The sequence below is a fragment of the Ixodes scapularis genome, unplaced genomic scaffold (assembly GCF_016920785.2).
Source record: "Ixodes scapularis isolate PalLabHiFi unplaced genomic scaffold, ASM1692078v2 PGA_scaffold5__190_contigs__length_132052651, whole genome shotgun sequence".
Classification (NCBI taxonomy): domain Eukaryota; kingdom Metazoa; phylum Arthropoda; class Arachnida; order Ixodida; family Ixodidae; genus Ixodes; species Ixodes scapularis.
This window is the reverse complement of record NW_024609880.1, coordinates 37,336,150-37,359,381: the sequence shown is the minus strand read 5'-3', so window position 1 is coordinate 37,359,381 and position 23,232 is coordinate 37,336,150. Positions and strand designations below refer to the sequence as shown.

Here is a 23,232-nt window from a genome sequence, read left to right as displayed (position 1 = left end):
TCCTTGCGGCTACCTCCGGCAGTTTATTGATTTTAATGTATCGACGTTTATCGAAGCCACACTTGTGTGCGACTTTTGTCGTGGCACAAATTAATAGTGACACGAGCGCCAAATTCAACTTAAGAAATTTTAATCGATACAAGCGCGTGTTATTTTTTATTTGACATACGTTTACATCCGGTTATTATTTACATATTTATTTTCAATAGGAAACACTGTGAAATTAAACTCCGAATTTCGGAGAATTGGCAATCAAACAAATGTAAACTCCGATAAAAACCGAATCTTCGGCAAAAAATAAACTCCGAAAAACACCCTCCGATTTTGACGAAAAATAAACTCCGAAAACACGGAGCCCTACTTACAACTTAGGTCTCATGTAGCGAATAACCTTGAGGTCGAAGCACCACTTTAACATTTCCTTGCTGCGACGATGAATTTTTGTTTAGAATCACAGTGGGTAGCCAGGCTGAAACTGGACGTCGTGGCGACAAAGATTGGAGCAGTCATCGTCGGGAAGTTATGGCTTGCATCAAAATGCGACCAAGCTGGCAAACTTCCTCCGTTCGTTGAGTGACATACCAGGCGTCGTCGTCCTGTTTGTCTTCGTGGCAGATACCACACTTGCCGTAGATATCGTCATCGGGTTCATCATCAAGGTCGCCGTCAAGTTTGTAGTCGTGGTTCTCGTTAAAGGGCAACTCCGGACCATACTTTCAATTTTGGGATTATGACTGTTTTTAGGGCAGTCAGCGTCCCTAAATTGCAAGGTGTAATTTTTTCCTCGTTGTTGTGCGTAGTTTTAAGGATATGGACGCCTCAAAGTTTTGTTTGGGGCACGGCCAACAAAACCGAAACTAGCCGCTCGAGGCCCTGGCAGCACTAGAAATCAGCCGCTATGTGAACGTGACGTCAGGATCGTTCTCATTCAACAAGTACGCAGGCCGAGCAGCAGCTACTTCTGTTGCGCTAGCCGTCTAAAGGTAGGAGGTAAGCTTAATTTTTTTTTAAATTTGTATACGTTGTAGTTATCCAGCATATGTAAGAAGAGTTAGTGCGTATACCCAAAAGCTAGCGACTGGAAAACCCGTAAACTCATACAGTGCTGTACTCGGCGGCCGCTGCCACTGTGCATGCGCCATGCCGTACTTGTCGCTAGTATACCCAAAAGGTAGCGACTGGAAAACGAGTGAACTCCTTCAGTACCGTACTCAGCGGCTGTCGTCGTGTGTGCGGTCTTCCGCACTCTGTCACTAGGCCTAAATTGTCATCGGGGCTCCGTGGATGCAGCGGCGTTGCTCTACGACGCGCTGCCAGTGAAGTACAGTACTGGGGACCCTCTCGCTTTCGCGCTGCGGGTCAGTAACAGACACGAATCTTTGAGGCTTTCCGGCACGGGCTGCTTCGTTAGGGCTGTACATGTCTGTTTTTGCATTCTTTTTTCCTTGGGCGCGTAAAAGCCAAAGTCCACTCGTCGAACAGCGTTTACCCACACCTTCTTCAATTCTGGTACGTTGGAAACTTGTGAAAAAGCACCTCCGGGTTGTGCAGCGGGTTGTTTGAGCAGCCCACAGCACTACACGTTCTACTCGGCATCCTTCGAGGAACAGCTGGGCAGTCTTGGGCGCTACGAGTTGCTCGCTAAAACCAGTCTTTGAGTCCTCACAAGCAAAAAAACAAAAGACTATACCGAAGCTACACGGGCTACAGATAAAAGCAACGGCTAAACATGACAATCACAAGTCCAAGTAGCGGTGGTAGCGGCTCAAAGAAGCGCACTCCGCATAACGCTCGGACTGGAGGAAAAAAAGAGAACGATACTGACGTCACGGCACAATGTTGCTTTAGTGATCGGCAACCCGGTAGCCGCCCGCTAAGGTGCAGCGGCTCGCGGCGGGTCACATTTTTATTATTGGAATTAGTTGAGAATGCGGCATCCCACGGACGTAATATTTTGGCTAGGGTAGTATTTTGTGTAACTACAGCGATACCAGTAATTTCTTTAATTTCGAGTTTTGGCCGGAGTTGCCCTTTAAATGTCATCGTCCGGATTGTCCTTGGGTAACTGTCAAAGCCGTAGTCGAGATCGTCTTCCATGAAATTGTTTGAGTCTTCGCCTGGGTCATCATCAGTGTCGTCATCAGTCTCGTCATCACGGTTGAAGACTGTTTGTCATCGAGGCCGTTGTCAGGTTGGTTGTTGACATTGTAGCTGGGTTTGGTCTTTGGAGTTGTCGTCCGTTTCATGATCAGCGTAGAAGTCGTCATGATGTTTTCGTCTAAGTGTGGTAGCCAGGGGCTTTGTCAAGTTCATTGTCCGGGTCGCTTCCGAGGCCATAGTTGAGGTCGTCGTTGATGTCACAGTTGGAGTCGTCCTCGGATGATTTCAAGGACGTCGCCTTCACGATCGTCGTCTTCAGAGTTATCGTGTTCACAGATGGTACGCTTTATGGGCATAGACTGCGTTACCCTGCACATCCACCAATATGTCATGAACAAAAACAGACTTGTATAATAAAACTTCAGATCAATGTTAAATGCAGCGAACTTGTGCCGAGAAACATAAAGTAACAAAGACCGCGCATACTTTGACAGCGACAAAAGGACGACTGACTCGAGCAGCCATGCGAAGCTCTTTTTGTAAGCCCGTAGGTATCTAGAAAGTTCCGAGCTCGAACAAACAAGATTCTCGAGTCATCTCAAACATTCTAGGCATGCAAACAAACGAAAGATTCCCCATTCCACCCAACTCCATTCCAGAGAATTAGAATTTTCGAATACTAATTCCATTCCTTTGAACTCCTGGAAAGGAAAAACTGGGCCCATCCAAACTCCTGGAATGGCTGAACTGCTGCATTCCATTCCTCTCAATCCCTCCCAATTGTGAAAATGGCACTTGATAGCTAGTACTAAGTTACCGGAAAATAACGTCAGCGTAAAGCTGGCGTTGTGAAATGCGTAGACAACTGCAAAATTCAAAACCCTACCCGCAGTCATTGATTTTACTAAGTTGAGCGTTGGTCGCACATAGCACTAGTGGCAATTGGTATGGGGGCACTGCAGATATCAATCACACCACCAGGCGTAAAAGCCTCATAACAGAGAGGAAAACTAAGTCACCCATCTTTTCCACAAAAGAACCGCATATGTCCTCCACTTTTACGAGATACATAATAAGTGAGGAGTCACGTGTATTAACGAAATGCGGGCGGTGTGACATTGTCCCTGCCTGGTGGCCTGCAACTGGTGCTGTAATCACACATGGTCCCAACAGCCTTTAGGTTGCATCTCGCAGCGCCAGGAACGACACTTTGGCTGTGTTCCAAATCTTACCCAAATGGATCCGAGTTACTCCGGTGGGTCGTGTCACGTGACAACACAGATTGAAAAGTGGTGGGCACGGGTAGGTTTTGGAACGCCGAGGTACAAAACGCTTACCCTGGAGTAAGATCGAGTAAATTGCCCTTGTCCCGCCTACAACTCTACAGTTTGGGTTGCTTCACTGGGGTTGCCACTTTCATCCTCGAAGGAACATAAGCAGTCAGATAACCAAACCGTCAGTTACCTAAGTGCAATAATGCCGTTTCGAAAGCCCCTTTGACGGCATCGACGCAGCTCGCATTAGAACAAAGCCTATTCCATTCCTACTCTATTCTGGGCAAAATGTAACTACTAATTTCATTCCCATTCCATTCCAGTGCTGCCACCATTTTATTTGCATTCGATTCCAGGGTTGTGGAAGTGCGGAATCGTTCCAACTCTGGTGTGGCAACTCCTCAACACTGGTGATAGTCACCAAGGCACCCATTAGTGCGAATGCTGTCCTCACAGCCCATCCAAAGCTGTTATTACTGTAACAGACTCCAGTACGACGAAGTAGTTGAATTCGGAAGCCTGTTGTGCAGATTTGTACCTTGCATTGTTTCCGGTATTTTTATTTCTTTTGTATTTTATAATGGACAACTCTTCTTTGTTAAGAGGGGTAATCTCGGTATTGTTGCCAAACCTGAAGGTTTTATCATCGGTGCACTTTTAAATAAATATATGCCACAGCCGCAGCTCAGCGATGAGCTCTTACACTGCGACTTAGGTGTTTCGTAAGTATTCATTTTGATTGCGCGATAATGATGTTTGTCTTTTGTTAAAATTAAAAAAACCAAAACAATATTCAACATGATGGATAATTTTGGACACCCGCAGCATGTGTGATCTGAGCATTTGTTCTTTTCATCTGAAGTGTGTCTCTTGCTTACTACCTATAGAGTATACGATGTTGTGGACGGAAAAGATGCTGCGACCGACTCCGAGCAATAAAAACATTCTGTTTATTCCCATGTCGTTGAGCTCGTGGCAACGAGTATGAGTAGCATTGTCATCTTTGGCGATGCCAAGGCTGAACCGATAGACTGCCGCAGAGCTATCGCCCTCAGCTCTGCACTGTGAGGAATGGCACGATTTTGTTGAAGTGATTGCGGTTCCAGAGAGGTGTCGTTGCTGTTCACATGTACCGCAAGCAGGATGACATACTAGAGAGCAGGAAAGAGAGCGTTCGGAAGCCGTGCATGGTAGTCGACGCCGAGGTCAGGAAATGAGGCAGCAGACGGGGGAAATCGACCCTGTCGTGCTTTCAGTCCGGCTCGATCAGTTTGGAGTGTACAGCCTCGGACTGAAAGGGGGATGCCGGCCGACTGCGGGGCCGATGCAACATCCCCTAAGATGAGGAACCGAACTGAGAGCGAATGCCTGACGTGGCAACGATGAGGAGGCCCTGGTCGGCTAGCAACATGCCTTGTGAACAGTGTGAAAATGTCATTGAATATTCACTTGCCGAGCCGGTGGGGCAAGCAAGGTGGTCGCAGCCCATTGCTGGGAGATGCCGGCGCTAGATGCGACTGAGCAGAGGCGGTTGCGGAGGCGCTGCAGATGCGGAGGCTGAGAAAGTTGAATATGTGCCTACTGCATTTTCGTCCAAAAAGGCAGAGCCGTTGCCGTGCCCTTGACCACGAAGAACATTCCCCTGGATAGCAGGTGCTCGGAGTCAATCATCATGTGCAGGTCACCAATTTGTAGCACTTTCGATCTTGAGGACGGAAGAGACGGTGCAACAGACTCTGAGTTTAACTGTGAAAACATTCTCTTTATTCTCGTACCGTCAAGCTCGTTCCGACGAGTAGCTTGCTTTTATAGACTGCAGTCATTAGCATTATAGTTGATCTAAGTATTTTGCAACACTATTAATACGGCAGATTGGGCGAGTTGGTACAGCATAATTACGAACCAGCGCACAGGTAGACAGTTACTCAAAATCCAAATACACAAAAATATACACTCGCACAGCGCTGATGTGAGTTTTTTGTGTTTGGATTTTGGGTAACTGTCTACCTGTGCGCTGGTTCGTAATATTGCAACACTGCCGTCTTTAGGTGGTGTGGAGGCTGAACCGATGGACCGCCATATCTGTATCTGTTTCATATACTGAATGCCTTTTTGCACGGCTCTGTGTTTACCTTTGTCTTCCAGATTTTTACTGCTCACTTGTTTTTGTAATTTTATTTATAGGATACTACAGGCCATTGAAGGCCCAAGTAGGAGTGGGGTACAACATATGCATTCACACACCTACAACAACAAACAAATAACACGACATTAAGAGGTTTACAACAACTAACCAGCAAATATACAGGATATATATATTTGAAAGGGGGGGGGGGGCAGCACAGCACGCATCAAGCAGCATGTAATTCAATAATTTGTAATAATAGATGTGAAATTTAAAACTCATATTTAGGATTGAACATTATCAAACAAATGTGAATTTAATTAAGCTATAAATTTTATATAGACTGTTACTTTTTATACAATTTTGTCTAGATTTGTCAGGATACAATCTGCAAGTACACATAAAGTAACTGGAAAGTTGAAAGAAGCAAATTAGAGATTGCAAAACCTATTTCTCAATAGATATTTTTTTCCCAAAGTATTTACGTGATAGTGCAGCTGAATTAAGGCTTCTTTTTCAGTTTTTTTTTATTTGAACCACCTTAAAAATACATTGTTTTCTAAGATTTTTTTTATTATTATGTTTGGAAAATTAAGTTACCGATTGTGTTCAGTTTATTCTAAACTATTTATATGAAATGCCAGAGTGCTTTTGTGCATAACAGTGGCTAGATAAGGTTTTTATACTTTCTGATAAAACAAACTGACTAGTTTCTCTTTAGTGACCGTTCCGCCAAGGTGACAGCAGAACAAATAACGGATCCCGACGTCAAACTGCAGGAATTTGAGATATATGTTTTCTTAGCGAATGCACGCCCACTGTTGTGACATATTTGAATATCCTTATCGCTTGCTTGGACTCAGCGGGTAATGCAGGTAGGCACTAGCGTGAGTATAAAGGCTGAACTGCATAAAGCGATTTAGCGAGCGACGGCGACAGCGACGAGTCAGCGACGTATTACGAAGATTTCTTACTATCGCTCGTCGCGTCACTCGGTTTTTGGATTTCTAGAAAACATCGTTCCGCTTTCATGTGGCTTGCGTCGTCGCGCGAGTGACCGAGCGTCAGCGAAGCGGGTCGCCGTCGCTTTTCTCGTCGCTCGCAAAATCATTTACATTCGGTTTATACTTCACGCTGTCAATAATATCGACTCGAGCGCGCATAATTTCATTTCCACGGTAGCGCGTGTAAATCAAACCCTAAACCAAGACGGGGGCTGCAGCCAGCAGCTTTGAGAGCGTCATACAATGGATTATAGTTTGACAGAAGCAAGCACACACTTCGCTAGCGCATTCCAGCCTTGAGCGCTCGAACTTCCGAAAACGAAACCAGATTTTGCTACATTTTGGCTAGCTCGAAACATTTTTTTTTAAATATAGGGTGTCTTTTAGCCATAATCTAGACTAAGAGAAATGTGTACTTTCCCAAATTATATTTATGTCACCCTACTATATAAGTAATAATTGTGTAGTATCGTTACGTTCATGTAAAATACGGTGGGTGTAACCGGACCTTCGTCTGAAACAAAAAGTCTGCTATATATACCGAGCGGGTTACTATTGAAATTAAGTAGGAGTGTCGGGTTGTTAGTGCCTCTGTTTGTTGTTCGTGCACGTGTATGTTTGTATGTTGATCATGTGGTATGTGCTGTGTGTATGTGTTGGTATGCGCCGTCCGTGTTCCAGCGTGTCACTTCCGAAAATGCCAAAATGTTTCATTTTTGTAGTTTTCCGCATACTCACTAGATGGCGCAAGCAGCCGCCCAATTTTATTTTAGCTTTGTTCGTGCGTAGTCCATTTAGTGTGTAAGGAACTACACCTATAGCTGCAGTCTAGTAGCAGCGTTGCCAGATGGTGAAATCCGGCACCAGATTTGGAAAATCTGGTGAAATTGGGGGGCTACTGGTGTTGATGTACCGGAACGGCTACACCAGACAATATCTGGTGAAAACTGGTGAAAAATCTTGAGAAATGGCTTGTCACTTGCATTAATCAATTTTACATCGTTTTGTTAGCCTTTTGTTAGTGTATTTATGTAACCTATTTGTTTATGTTCCATATTCTTATGGATATCAGCGATGGATGTGCTTTATGTGTCAAGAGATAGTCCGTGCCATTGTGACTGGACTTTGTGTGAAGTGTTATGTGACTAGATGTCATGCTTATCAGTTTTTTTTTCTTGAAGCTTGACTTCAAAACCTGTTATGAACTGAAGTTTATCATGGTGTTGTATATCGACTTCGGTCTTATGCGTTTCTTTTTCTTACTGCTGAGCAGAGAATGTATGCTTAATTTAGACTGCAGGTGTCTTGAAGTGCAATATTATGTGGTCTTTCTTACGTGTCGGTGGCCTTCATTAATTTGAATTTTCCGTCTAAGGACTACCAGCACCAACATCTCATAAACATGGTATATTAAAAAGTAACAATGCTGATAATGCGCCAGATGTCTGCGTTCTTCCTTTTTTATTGTGCTGCGATGCCTTATATTATGAGCCTCCTGAAAGCTACCCTTTGCGAGTGCATGCGTAAAAAAGCTGAAGGAATTGGAAATACGTAATAGACGCGATATTTTAGTGTTGGTGAAATCTGGTGAAATTTCGGCCAGAATTTGGTGCCGAAGCATCTTTTCAATCTGGCAACGCTGTCTAGTAGAAAAGTAACCGGGTGTTTAAATGGCGCATAGCGCCGGCTTTAGTTCGTCTTCGTACGCTGGCCGTTTCGGTAGCAGGTTCGTACCCGGAAAGCCCCAAAATTTGCGTACACACGAGATATGAGTGGATACGTCGAAACGTCGCGTACAACTTTGCTCGCGGTAAAGAGGTGAGCGCGCGCGGGACGTCGGTAACGCCGGTCGGGTCGGTGTCGGAGCTATTCGTCGTCGCTCACGGCAAACGGGCTTTTTCAATAAAGTTCATGTCTGTGGTCGCGAAAAGATAACTCCTGTGGAAATTACCCGGCGTCGGTGACTATGCAACCGGCTTGAGGCCTCGGCGATCGGCTGAACCGCCACGCGAACGGGACCTGCTCGATGGGGAAACATACTGCTGGATGCAGTCAATGGTCGCTCCCACTGTCGCGTAATCGCCGTAATGGATACGGCGTCGGCGCTTGGGGGTGAATGCTTGGGGTGGTTCAGCACGTATGGACGATTACGAACGAACACGTGCAAACTACGCTTTCGCTGCGGCGAAATGCCGTGTAAAGCGCCGGGCCTCGCTCGTAGAACCCGTCTTACGTCAAACGGCCGCCATTGTAAAAAAACACCCCTAGACGTGTGATCGCAGAACGAAGTACACGTTCAAAGATGTTCATTTTACACGAGACCTCGGGTGCAAACGAAATACACCGAGCCTCGCGTGTAAAACGAACACCATTTGGGGAGTCCGCCCTGGGACAACGGTTTACACGTCCAGGGGTGTACTTTTTCGCTGTGTGTGTAGCGGCTGTATCCAGGTTCCATGCATCAACAATCATGATCAGAGTGGTCGTTTTAATGCTTTGATTTTTTTCTCTTCGTTTTTCTGGATTATTTTTAATATACCTTAGCAGCGGGTGAGTAGGCATGCCACTTCATTTCACTAACAATAATGTGAGCTGTTTTCTTGGCACTTCTAATTTCAACACCATTCTGAACGTTCACGACCGTAGCTGTGACCATTTCTGGCAATCGCTTTCCGTAATTACGCAGTAAAAACATTCATCGAATTATTTTTGCTGCACGCCAGCCTTAAATATTGTTAAATAACATTCTCCGACCGTTTATTTGAGTAAGACGTTATTGATAAGGAACTCGCTCTGCCATCGAAGCTATTTATGTTGTCGTGTTGCCGGCCCCAAATTCGCTCAGACAGTGGTCAGAGTTGCCGAAAGCTGTCATACCGAGGCAACATTTTAGCTGTCATCTATCCTGTGCTGCTGTTGCCACGATGTGACAGGTTTGTCGGACAACGCGGGGAACGAGCAACAAGTTGCCCGACTGTTGGACAATGTATTGTGCTGCTGTTGCCATTGTTTTGCCTGAGTGTGACAGGGCCTTTAAGGCCCTGTCACTCTGAGGCAACACGACGGCAACAGCAACAAGTACATTTAAGTACATTTAACTTAAATCAACTAAATTCAATTTTAACCATTTTTCTCAGAAAATTTAGACTGTTTCCCCCTTGTGCTATTTGATCATAAAATCCAACGCTTATTCTTTTCTATTTAGTGTATGATTTGCAGTACTTAAACTACTCGCGTTTGAGTGTTTAGGTATTTTATATAACTCTCCACCGCATTATTGTGTCTTATTGTAACTAATATATATATCCATAATTTCAAAAGTTTCGCGCAATGTGTGTGTGTGTGTGTGTTTTTTTTTTTTTCTTTTACTCAATAATTATGTTCAGTGGGTCCGCTGACGAAGCGGACCCACTGAACGTTTCAGCTGCGATACGAATGTTGGTTCCTCACCACAGGCAAAAGCAAATATCGGCACGACTTTGCGACGAATGCCCGGGTAATTATCGTAAAGAGCCGAATAATTATCGCTTCTCAAACGCACTCGTTAGAGCAATGGAAAAAAATTTTTCCTCGTGCTTTTGACGTTAAGGAAATGAGGGGAAGCGATTTGCTGGCACACTGACTGTAATGACTGGATACTTACCCTGTCACCGACTATACAGCATGCAAGTTCATCAGTCTCTTACTCACCTCGTGCGTTTGTTCATCCGCCGAATACACCAACGTGCTTTTATTTCCCTCCAACCTGAACCAATTGCCGGCGCGATTTTGACTCCCTCACCGTTACGCCTTTCCTGCGCGTTCCTTCTGTTGCCCTTCATTAACCTGGCCCCTCCCCCTCGCCTTCCGGTGCGCCGAACGCTCATATCGGCCCACTTTCTGGCCGTACAGCAGTTTTGGATACAGCTGTTAAGTTGCTATATAAGATTTTAGTTTAGTTTATACCATTTATTTACACCATTCTGCTATCTCCGCTAACATTTGATTTCATGAACATCACATGGAAAATGATCCGAAACAAGAGCGGCGTGGCAGGCCAAAGAGCGAAACCGCAGCCCGTGCGCGTGCGCAGGTCTCTAAAGCCGGCGGCAGGAGTTTCCGAGGGCGTCCAAAGCGCGCACCTGCACGCCGGCCGCGTGACGTAACACCTAGCAACCGACGTGTAGCGGGGGACAGCGGGGCTAGGGCGTACTTAGGAAACCGGTGGGCACCGCGAGGCGGCGTGCACTAAGTAAGGCCACTAAGTACTAAGTAAGGTCACCCCTAATAGAAAGGTAAGCCCAAGATGGGTTAATAATCTGTAATCAGCCATCCGCAGAATGTCGCCGCTAGGCGGCGTGAACGCGGGGGGGGGGGGGGGGGGGGGGAAGGGGGGGGGTACGCGTTTTAGTTATACATTTGCCGTCCCCTACTGCGCGACGCCGAAATGGGCGAAGGGGGACGTCGCAAGCGATTGTCGCTTCCTATGTGTCCAGTCCAACGTCAGCGCATCTACTGAGACACAAATTCTCACGCATTAATAAGCAGGATTTCCATAAAGAGGCCTACCATGTGAGCAAGCTTGGACAGAAAAGAAAAAAGCAGAATCGCGCGATTATTGCTTTTTGTTGCCGATCTTTTACATATTTCAAAGGTTGCAGAAAACTGTCCCTGTTTGTGCATTGTTAAATTTTAAAAAGCATGCAATTTGTTCTTTAGTTATGGAGGTATGTGAAGCCCACTGTTGACACTGCCTCTAAATAGAAATCAATCTTCTCGATTGCATGCTAATCAAAACTGTCTGTAATTATGTAATGTGTCAGATTTACATATGCTTAATCTAATTTCCTGGGTCTCCTGGAATTCCCTGGGTCTGCCAAATGCAGAACCAGGATTTCCATAAATTACACCAACAAAAAAGTTGAAAGCAAAAAAAAAAAAAAAAAACTGAAGGCATATTTTTAAGTTTTGTGGGTAACTTTACCTATTCATCGAACATAAATATATAAACTATCAAAATCATAGTGGTCAAGGAGTGCTAATACACATATTCTCTATATTTTTTCACAGAAACAGACAAAGAAACTCTATATTTGTGCCGAAGCGACAACGCCTCCTAGAAGGTACTTCTCGAAGCCCAAACGACGTAGTACATAACCGGAAAAGATGGATCTGACTGTGCCCTATAGGCGGGCTGTCTCTTCTATTTTCAATTTCCGGAGGAACAACAAAAATTTTACATAAAATCCCAACAAAGTGAACGGCATTAGCCGATGTGGGTGCGGAGACCCCTCGATAGTTGTGAATAACGGGGTTCAGCCCTCGGGGGTTCTGTGCCCGTAGCCCGTGCCTAACGCCGGCCTTGGCTAGAAGCATGGCAGGCACATGACACTTTAAGCACCTAAGCATATTATTGTTTCAAGACTGATAGACGCAGTTGAAATAAATAGGTTAATAAAAACGTTTTTTATATAACTGAAAGAAATAGATGGGGAGCACGGATAGGCGCCGGAACATCGCCGTCTGCTCACAGCTGACTAATCGCAGCAGGAGACATCCCTTGCTCCCGCTGTTTGTCTTAAGACTCCAGGTGTCTTATTTATAGGCTCCTTGCACTGACGTCACATCGCACACTTTTGAACACCAAGTAAGAGGAGGAGAGGGAAGCTGCTTTTGTAAGAATTTTGAGTGACATGTTAATCTTCTATAATCTTCTGGGGGGAGAATAGCGACGCCTGTACAAATTCGGGAGGTACAAAGGACTGTCCTGATAAGAGGGGAGCTCCTTCTTCCCCTCTTCTTTGGAGGGCAACGGAAATGACGTCCTGTGCAAGGAGCCTATTGCTTGAAGCCGCGAGAGAAAGCGAGACCAAGAACGTAAATGTCTTTGGGTGACGCGTACCATTTACATGTACGTTCCGCCCGCTACATCAACGGGCGATCCAGTCATGTAAGAGGACTTGTTGCTGCAGAGGAAGACGATCACTTCCGCTATTTCGAGGGGTTGTGCGTTCCGCTTCATGGGCACTATTTCCTGCAACCTCTTTCGCTTGGTTTCGTTGGAGTACTTCTGAGCCATCGGTGTTTCGGTGCCTCCGGGCAGGACGACGTTGACTCGGATGTTCGACGTTCCGAGCTCACGGGCCACGGACTTCGTGAACGCGATCACGCCGCCCTTGGATGCTGCGTACGCACTCACAGTGGGGAAGCCACCCTTTCCAACTATGCTGGCAATGTTCACTATGGCCCCTAGTGTGACGTTGTCACTCAGCATGGATTTCACAGCTTCCTGTGTGACAAGGAACGTTCCCTGGAAGTGAAGGAGCATAGTTAATTCTTATGGAAATACCACATATGTGCCAGTTAAAAAACGTTTCAATTGCAAGAAGAGAAGATATATCGGTCAGCTGGCTGGGAACATTATTTTTTGGTTCAAGCTTAGAATATAAGCTTTTAATTGCGTTAAGAAACGATGCAAGCAGATATAGGTTAAAATATTCGCCAAAAAAAAAAGGTTTACGTTTTGGCATTTTTTTTTTAATTGAGCCATTGCCAAAATGTATTAGCGACTTTTCCGTATCACTAAAGTTTCCACTGTTTTGATGCTTTCAAAAAAGGTTCGAAAGACTGAATATATTCTAATCAAATAGTGTTCGTCTCTTTGTGAAGCCTACTGAGAATCTAGAAGGCCGAGAAGCCTTCTGTGATATAGTATACAGAAGCGCAAAAAGGCCCACGGTAGCAATATGGTGTTATTATTCAACGTTTAACAAAAAAGAAAAGTCAACAAACATGTGTAACGTGTTCCATACTCTGATAGGAATAAGTGTAATCGTTGTCTTTCTTTACAATATTCTAAAAGCGACACCAAGGCAGTTACAGCTGATTTAAACTGTCATCAAAACACAGCACACGATTTTATGCTTGCTTGTGTTAAAAAGTTATTCGTAACACCATTATCAAGAATGGTGTGCTAATATATTCATACAGATAACGTCCTAAAAGGTTATTCAGTAATTCATTCCCAACACGCAATGCGGTTCTTAGGTCATGCCCAGTACCTTTAGGTTGGTGTTCATTGTATTGTCATATGAACATTCAGACAAGTTGACCAGGAGCGTCGGCTTGTGCATGATACCGGCACTGTTCACCACAATGCTAATGTTCTTATCAGAGTAGGCATCTTTGACGCATTGGAACATCTCTTTCACCAAGGTTGAATTTCTTACATCAACATAAGCGGTCATGTGTTCGCTTTCGTTCCCTGAAATGACTGTGAAAAGAATGGGCATGCAAAGATTGAATTGAATAACTCTGGGGAAAATGAAAACTAAGGCATATCTAATAAATATGAGTCAATTCTGATTTGGAAGACAAACCAATCTTGATTTATCATTGAATTGTCATTCATCTGTCCGGCAAATTAAAGCTGGAAATGTTCTCACTTAGACTTTCAATAACTTTCTAGTCTTATCATTCTTCCCTATGGGTTGATTCAGTTAGTAATGAAAACAACAATGAGTGAATAAAACAAAATGCTTACTAAATATTTCTAGGGCGAAATGCTGGCCTAAGGTCTGGTATCAAACTATGTAATTCGAAACCAGACCGACGTGCATTCGGTTGTCAGTCCGAGGCATATTGCACTCAGGTGGCCAAGGTAATTTTTATTTATTTACTTGTTTATTTATTTATTTATTTTAACCCTAAAGGCCCTTTCGGGCATTACATAAAGGGAACGTGATACAAAGATTGGTACAACTGAACCAATTAGGAAAAAAAGAGTCAAAGATAATAAATTTTGGTACAAAGCATAAATTGAAGGTAGAAAGCGTTTGGCGCGATTATGGCCTTCAAACATAAGATTTAAAACATATGGTGTTTAGATAACGTTGAATATGCTGAGCATTAATGTACAATACTTAAAAAAGAGAAATTGTTCTTTTTTTTCTGGTTAACAAATAGTTTTGCACCCATTCCTTGAGATGAATATACCGACCTTCACTAAAATTGCGCTCCTTAATACGACTCGCCCTATTTATGCCAAATGTATGGGACGCGTTTTCTTTTGCTGGAAAACAATTTGATAAAAGACGACATAACGGTTCATGAAATTGGATTAAAAAATTGGGGAGTGAGTGAGGGGAGAGGTGAGCTGGTTTACGTTACACATTTCTGAAAAACCGGAGAACATGAACGAAAAGGGGGAAAAACACTTAACGTCTTCCAACACAGCTACTAAACTTGATTGTCGCAAAGATATATATATCATCTCACACGCACACGTTTCCCGGCAATTTGTACACGTTTTCGTGACCTTCAGCTGGGAGTACATCTAGCCTTGGCCTCAATTCGAACCAGAGACCGCAAGTCATACAAAGTAGTGAAACCTATTATCCAATTTATACATTAACACAAAAACCGGACCCGGCACCACCCTTGCACATCCGTAGAAACGCCCCCCACTGACGCCTGTTAAGGTAACATAAGAAACAAAACCATTTCTTTAGAAAAATTACAAAACCAAAACGTTTCGGGTTGCCCTATCTAGGGCGATAGACGATTGACTGATACAGTTGCCTTCGGGGTACCTTTTTTACTGCCTTTTTCAAAACTCTTTTCGCGTAATCTTTTTCAAGTCCAGTTTAACGATTGAAAAAGAAGTCATATGTTTTGAAGGAATATTGTCGAAGTTTTCTTCCGATCCACAAAAGCGCTTATCTGGTCGCTATCGTTGCCTGAAATTACTTTGAAAAGAATACGCATACAAAGCGTGAATAACTCTGGGCAAAAACAAACATACAGATATATAGTGAACGTGGGTGATTTATGGTTTGAAAGCCAAATCGTTAGTGTCCGGCAGAACAAAGCTTATTATTTTCTCAATGAAACTCAGAATCACTGTCCAACGTTTCACTTCCCTTTGGGTTACATCGGTTCCTTGTAAAAAAATCGATGATTGAATAAAGATAAAATATTATTATATTCATTAAATATTTTAAAATACAAATGCTGACCCAAGGGTCGGCAGCAAGGTGAAGTTATCAAGAGTAAAGCGATATGCCTGAGGCAATCAGACCGAGGCTAACTGCACTGAAACCGAATGACTGAGATGCCGGTTTAGAACAATAAAGTTTACCGGTGATAAAAATTAAACTTTATAATTAATTTTATACGTAACATTCTCAAACTGGTGATGCTTTCTCTAATGTGTATTATGGTCATTCAACTTGCAAACAATTGTTTCTGGATATATATGCACCCAAGCCTCCTCTAACATTCAATATTCGCAATCACACGACACTCCTGCTCTACTAGATTATTGGAAGCGCAAAATAATTTTATGTAAATATAATCCAATAATATTCAGGATTGGGAGGGTGAGTTAAGCAAATATCGTGCTTATATTTTAATTAGGATTCAAAAGGTATGTTTTGCAGTTACCGTGCTTCTACTGCGTACATTAGTGCACACTGACCCTTGACAAAATTTCTGAATGTGTGCATGTTACTAATGCTCCCTTATCGGCGTGTGTCTGTTTATTGTTATGAAGAGATCATTATCGTGTACTTATAACTACATAATTAATTCTCAAAAATAAGGTGTAGTAAACTAAGAGCAGAACAGCTATTAAGCTGTCCCATCGTGAACACGATCATCTTCGCAACTAACAATCCGAGTTGCACCATTGTGTGAGTTCAGATTGTTATGCCGTAATATCCCGAGAGATAGTTCCTAAAATCGCGAGAAAATCGAGTGAAAATAAGTTGCGGGTTATCTTTCGGAGTGCAATCTAGAAAAGTTAAAACACAATTTATTTTCAGATCATGTGTCTCTTCCAAACTTCTTATCGCGGCGACGAGCGATTAAGAAAAGATGACTGTGCTTTCCAGTCAGCAATGATCGATTATATCCCGCCATTGCTAACTAGACGCATCTAAGCCGAAGTTATCATTCATCCCAACACTACGATTACTAGGAGTGGGGTATTTTTCAGCGTTTAAAAGAAAATATCTAGCAAATCAAGCCAAAAATAGGTGGCGGGTTGTCTCGGGTCTTTACGGTAACGATGGAACTGTCTCATAACATATTGCTTTTTACCAGAGCAATATATATAAAGCATAGGAAAACAAAGACCACCTAAATCATATTAACATAAGTGTTCTAGAACGCGGCAAGCAACTCGTATACACTTAAACAATTATTGAGCTTAGTCAACTGCTCGGAAAAACAAAGCTCGGTCATTGTAAGTTACAATCTCGCCGCGAAAAAAAAATATTTCTAAAATTTTTTTTTTCATTCTACTACACGTCCAATCGGTCTGAAGCCTGCATTATTTTACACAAGTGTTCTGAGAAAGGTTATGCAGCAATGTAATTTTTATTTTTAAAAAATGCGAAACCCGTCAAGTATACATTGTTTTATAGACAAAATCAACGAGATTGGTCAATGAAACAAGAAAACAGCGCAACATGGCGATGGGTCAGAGGACGACACAGGCAAAACAGGTGCTGACAAACATGTTTTTATTAGGAAAAAACATGAAAACACAAAACATAACCTATACATACTCAGTATATAGTTTCCTAATAAAAAAAATCAGCCATTTGTTACTGCGTTGCCTGGTCTGCCTGTGTCTTCTTCTGGACCGTTGTCCTTTTGCGCTGTAGTCTCGTTTCAATTCATCACCAGGCCGCCCAGATTTTTACGCTGCTACATAATTGTCAACATTCGCTGGGAAATGAGCAATCGGCAAAAATAAACCCCTGCTTACTCTTAATCGCAAATATTGTCGAACGTAATTTACTTCTAAATTCACCTAATTTAGTGCGTACGTTCTGACGGAGTGAAGATTTTTTGATAAAGGAAGGCTTACCAAAAAGAGCGTATCTTCATTTCATAACGCTGGCATAATAAACTTAGATAAATACTATTACTTTCTCAGCTGGATAAAACTTTCACCGATTTTCCGAGCGGTTGTTAGCCTATGCTAGGGTTGTTCAGGTTGGCAGTCATATTCTCGCGGAATTGCATCACTCGCCAAATAGAAGAACTGTCTAAACGTATTGGCCAATGTCAGCATAAAACAAGCAGTAGCTGAAGACGGCGAACTACGCCGTTCCAGTAAATATAAAATATAAATATTTTGTGGTGGTCTTCTTTGACTTACAAAGTGGCTTTTTTTATTGCACAAGGTCCCAGTCAGTTTACGTATCTCTAATAATCAGCACAAGATCAGCCTTGACGCAAGCTTCTGTATGATACGTACCGCAAACTAAAACGTTTTAGTTTAGTCACAAATAAATATAAACAGGTACAATATTTCAATATCGCTAAGATTATTTAGTTGCTATTCCTGCAACCAATTACACGACCTAGGGGCATATCACGTACATCGTTCATCTCTTCTGATAGTATATGCGTTTTGTAGTCAACAATAGTTAAAACGTGAATAATGTGATCCAAGTGAACACAAATGTAAAGTTACATTCCCCATTTTGTACTGAGAATAAAGTATAGAACTCCGAGGAGACGCAGATTCTACTTAAATTGTAAGTGACGGTACCCACCTTTCAACATTTCGAGGGTTATACTCGAGCCGGTTGAGTTTATGTCAGCCACCACGACTGTGGCACCCTCGCGAGCCAGAACTAAGCAAACACTCCTGCCGATTCCACTTGCACCGCCTGTGACGATCGCCAGTCTACCTTTCAGTCCATAGGAGGTATTTCCTATGTCGGGCATATTCGTAGGTGATGTTTCATCCCATGCGGAATATGTTGCGGCATTCTCTTCTCCATAGCATTTATCCAAGTCCTCATTTGAGCCGGACGAGAGGTATCTTGTCAGAACTACACAAAATGCCAAGTAGTAGGCAGAACGCTTAAGAATTAACATCGTGAAAAGAAGTCAATAAGTTTGTTTAGAACGCAAGGAAGAGAACACAGATTCTAAGCCAATGCTTTTTAATTCTACGCTTATATATAAACCGGAAACAAGGCGTCAACATAGCAACACCCACCTTCAAAATGACGCCAAGAAGATGCAATACCATCATTCGTCAATTCAGCGCACTATAAGAACAACTCGAGACCGCTCCCATCATAGAAAAAAGCAGCGGAATGAGAAAAAAAATGCTAGGTTTACATCATTTGAGTCTCCGACTTTTCTACGTCGTTTCTTCATACCATACCCTTCAAAATGAGTTAACAACTACCCATTGTCAAGAGCACCTCTAATAGTATTAAAGCTTGTGCGGAGGGGGTTAGGCAGCCGAGTGTGTTAGCGCATTGGAGCTCGGGGAACGTGGCGCAAGCTGCAATACTCAGAGGAGGCATTCTCATATGAGACTGCTCCCTATCAGGCAATCTCAGAGGAAACTTCCTCATAGGAGGCTGTCTCCCATGAGGCTGCCTCCTCGCACTGCAGAACCCAGGGATCCTTAATTCGATACCCACCCTGCCCGTTTCGATCTGGGCGAGAATCGTAAAGGCGTGCGGTCGTGCATCACTACTGCGTGATGCACGTTACAAACCCAGACAGCCGATTTGCTGGTGAATGCGGTTATCTATCCCGGTGGTTAGAATATCCGCAAGAGAGATTCTGAGGTCGCGTGACCTGCTCCGTGGGGAGAAAGAGTCTAGCGCACCAACCGATTCCGCACAGCAGACATAAGCCTTGCTTCCCGTTTTCTTTAATTCTCACTCAGCACGACCTTCCCCAGAAATATATTTACATGCCGCTCTTGCACTAACGCGATTAATTTCAGACACTTCCTGCACTCAAAATCGAACTTGAATAATCGAAGCAAGGAAACTTACTGCAGCCTTCTGCCTGGAACGCTTGGTACCTTTAGTTTCTTTACACCACGGAGCCGGTCACGTCACCTCAAAATCCATCTGGCAGCCATTTTAACCATCGGGAGAGATAACCGCATTCACCAGCAAACCGACCCAGGCTAGCAGTGGAACTAAACTGGCTACATTTTTCATTTACAGCGTTAAGCAGTATCGCCGCACATCAAAGGCAGGCCGACCTTACGGATGGTCAGCCTGCCAAACACGAACGTCCCATTAGGCTTTGGTTTCTGGCATACGGGAGATGACAGGACGGAAAGAAATACTGCGTCAGCTTGCGGCTGAGAATGCCGCTGTCACTGCATGTACCCCAGTCCCATTCAAACGCTGGCGCAGCAATTGTGTTCAGCCTGTGCCCAGCGCCGACCAGTGGTACGTGGCGTAGTACGTCCGGTTCCTTACTCCGTTCATTCCTAAGCTGAGAGGGGGCTGATTGGCCCCGCCCGGACCAATCAGCCACCTCTCCTTCATTACCCGACCCGCCACTCTGCGCGTGAGTATGAATGGGAACCTGATCATGTGACGAAATAGAGGCGTATGTCTGGTCCAACGAGGACGTACCTTCCGCCTAGTCTAAGCTAAGGACTGAACGAAATATAGGGCCTTGCTATCTAGGAATTGCTGGCTTTGCTTCGAGAAATGTGTACCTCGTTTGTGGAGCAAACCCAAGTAGCACAGTTCTTTTAGCCAAGAATTTCGTTTTTGTTTGGCCATTCAGGAATTTGAAAGTCCGAAGAAGCAAAAAGAAAACCAAGCTTGATTTTTTTTTTTGTTGTTCAGAGTATGGGTGTATTGTTACCTAAACTGCCAAACACCCGTCAGAGTTGCACTTCACTACCCGGTCAGTCTATCTGGCAGCCAGGGTTGGGAAGTAGTGCGCTCCACATGCACCGCGATGGTATTTCAGAAATGCATTATGTATTTATATTTCTGTATTGCAATACCATTTTTCAAATGCATTTTCTATTTCTGTATCCACATACATTTTCGGGTTTGTTCCTAGTACCGTGATGCTATTAGGGGCCGATTCATTTGGTTACTATTTTCATAGAATCGTTGACCTTGACACAAAAGGTAAAGACCAAGTTTCATCTGGGATGTTTTGTCCCTGACCAGATATGGGACCCTCTTCTCCATTCTGTAGATGATTACCAAGGCTTCCTCGGACTTCGGGTGATCGATCTCTCTTGTACATTCAATAGACCGATCTCACAGCCAATTTCATCACGCCACCGCTGTCACCAGGCATCGTCGGAAGCTTAGTCTTTTCGCAAGCACGACAACCGCACTGAGAGCCTGAGCGTGCAGAGCGGGAGGCAGCACGAGCTGTCCCGTGAACTGGCGCCTGCCTCCTATGAAGCACATGTTAAGGCGGCGTCGCGCATGCGCGGAACGCTTCCGTGATATCGGAAGCGTCTATTGTTTAAGGCGCTGTCGCCGCACCTAACTGGCAGATAAAAAAATACGGGCTCCTTGAACTTCATTCGGTGGGGACGTCGTAAGGTCAATGCGGAAGAAGGCGTTCGGATTGGTCAAAATCCTGGTGACTTCTCGAGCTTGTTCGGGAGAACACGCAACAGATTTAGGGGTTCCTGCGATTTCGCTTCAAAAGGATCATAGACGCCGATAAAAACCCTAGCTCAAGCAATGGTGATGGAGAAAAAAAGCTTGCTTTCCTACTACAACGCAATGTGCAATATGTTAATTCTGCGGTAAATTTAATTCCAGCGAAAATATGTTGTAGTGAAATTAAGACTCCATATTAAAGCAGGTGCTTATTTGTTGGTTTATAAAAAAATTTTCTCGAATGCTAGATTGTGCTTATGGAGCATTTTATATGATGCTTCTTTCATCTCCTTTGTATACACTACCATGTACATTTAGAAAGCTTTTTTTTTTCTGAGCCAGCCACGGCACTGATGTCACCTTACATCAGGGGGTGCATGTTGCTTTACATAAAGCATGCCCGGCACAGGTGTGTGCGCGCTACAGGCGAAGCCCCTACGCACCGTTGCGTTTCAGAGTGACTGCGTTACGTCGAAGAACGAAAGCCGAGTCACCGGCACATCTCTGCTTCTTATGAACCGTGGAATCCTATTCAAGGAGTAGCTTTGCGCGCGACATAAGGAGCAGGGATGTCTTGGTTTTTCGCAGCCGTAACGCAGTCAAACGCACTCAAACGCTGTCAAACGCAACTATACGTAGAGGCATTAGACAGTTTTAGTATAGCGTTGCTGGCTCTTGCGTACGCAATACGCAATAGTATAGCGTACGCTAAAAATGACCTGCTCAGACCCAATTTAGTTGTGCGTTACGTTTGCGAGTGAACACCGCGCGTGATCTTGGTTAAATCTGCTAGAGCCGTAAAATTCCGCGTGCTTGTAGCGCAACCATGCTCCTGGAAAGAAATATTGAAAAAGAAAAAGTGTCCAAACTTTTTATTTCAGATTAAACCAAGCCACAGCTGCCTCGTCAAGCGCGCTTTTCTGCGGGGTACAGAGGCTACGAGTACGAGTGCGTAGCCAAATTCGATCACGGAGCCTCCGTCAGTCGTCCTGTGGAAACGGCACCTTTTATCAATGCTTTCGCAGAATGAAATTCATGACCCTGATGCCCAGTGCATAGCGAGAACTTCGGCGATTTTTTTTAGAGTCGTTCGTCCGTCGGCGATGAGCTGTGGGAATAGGCTTAGTGTTGAGCAGATCGCAGCGTCGACGCACACTGCGAGCGGCAAACATTTCCACTGTGCACTGCTTCAGCTGCAGGGCGATCTGATTCGACCGCGGTAGGTCCCAGAAAGAATCGCCGAGCTGAACACCCCGCAATTTCACGTAACGCAGAACTTCGAAAACACCACGTCGCCCTTGCTGCGCCAGTCGAGGCAACCACCATCTTAAAACTGGCGCTCTCGTTGGGTCCGAGATCTCTCGAGAGCGTCCCGCAAGGCCCGCTAGCCAGCAACGCGAAATCCCCAGCGTTGCGTGCGTACGCAATACGCTAGCCCTTCTATTGCGTTCTGCGCATGCGCACTCACGACCCGCAATCTCCTTGCGTACGCAAAGCTATAGCGTACGGTCCACTAAAACTGTCTATTAAAACATGTGGTCATATGGCTTCGTGCGTACTTAACACATAATTTACACGCATAAGTTGGAAGCACCGCGAGCTCGCGCATACGTGAAGCTACGTATCCTGTAATGTCATGTCCACAAGCGGTACCGCGAGCAACGTTACATCCGTATTTTACGCTTTGACTTCTCCAAATAAGCTAAAAATTAAAAACTCTACCCCCAAAAGCAACAAAGTGGGATTAAAAACACCGGACTCAAACGTCCAAGGAGCGTTGGATGGGAACGGCTCGTGTTCCGTTCTTGCACTTGAGCAGGCAAACGGCAAACGAACCCGACCGACGCCCGTCAACCGATGACGAGTACATTTACGAATACGTACCTACTCTGCTTATAGAGGGGTACGCAGCGGTATGTTGGCATCGTGGGCCGTGGAACTGACGCAGTCAAACTAGCGTCTACGGCCTATGCAACGTATGCGACGACGCCCCACTACCCTGCAGCCATAGAGTTCATCCTGAAGCATGGCGGCTGGCGCTGGTTGTCGTTGCCTACGATAGATGGAGCTTTTCTCTCTGAGTGGCCTATTCCGTAAACTTTATGGCAATTGGTTAAACTATTTAAGATGACCACAGCAACAAAACACGGACCATTCAAAGGCCAGAGAATGCCTTCGCCCTTCTTAGAAAATCTGAAAGGGAGATCCTGCCATTGGCAAGCTAACCCTTCAACGTCGTTTTTTTTTTTTTATGTGTGGGTGCGATGTTGCGTGGCTTGAGAGCCTTCTTATCATCGGATGCAAATTATGCTCATCTGTCATGCCCT

General features: G+C 44.3%; 1 protein-coding gene across 1 annotated transcript; it reads right to left on the bottom strand.

The window, feature by feature from the left end:
* Positions 1–11,931: 11,931 nt before the first annotated feature.
* Positions 11,932–18,440, bottom strand: LOC120839098 (3-oxoacyl-[acyl-carrier-protein] reductase FabG-like). Its single transcript, XM_040209339.2, has 3 exons — positions 18,053–18,440; positions 13,544–13,755; positions 11,932–12,792 (listed from the first exon to the last, which is right to left on the bottom strand). The coding sequence occupies exons 1-3, from the start codon at positions 18,378–18,380 to the stop codon at positions 12,388–12,390; spliced, it is 945 nt and encodes a 314-aa protein (XP_040065273.1). The 5' UTR covers positions 18,381–18,440; the 3' UTR covers positions 11,932–12,387.
* Positions 18,441–23,232: the final 4,792 nt, after the last annotated feature.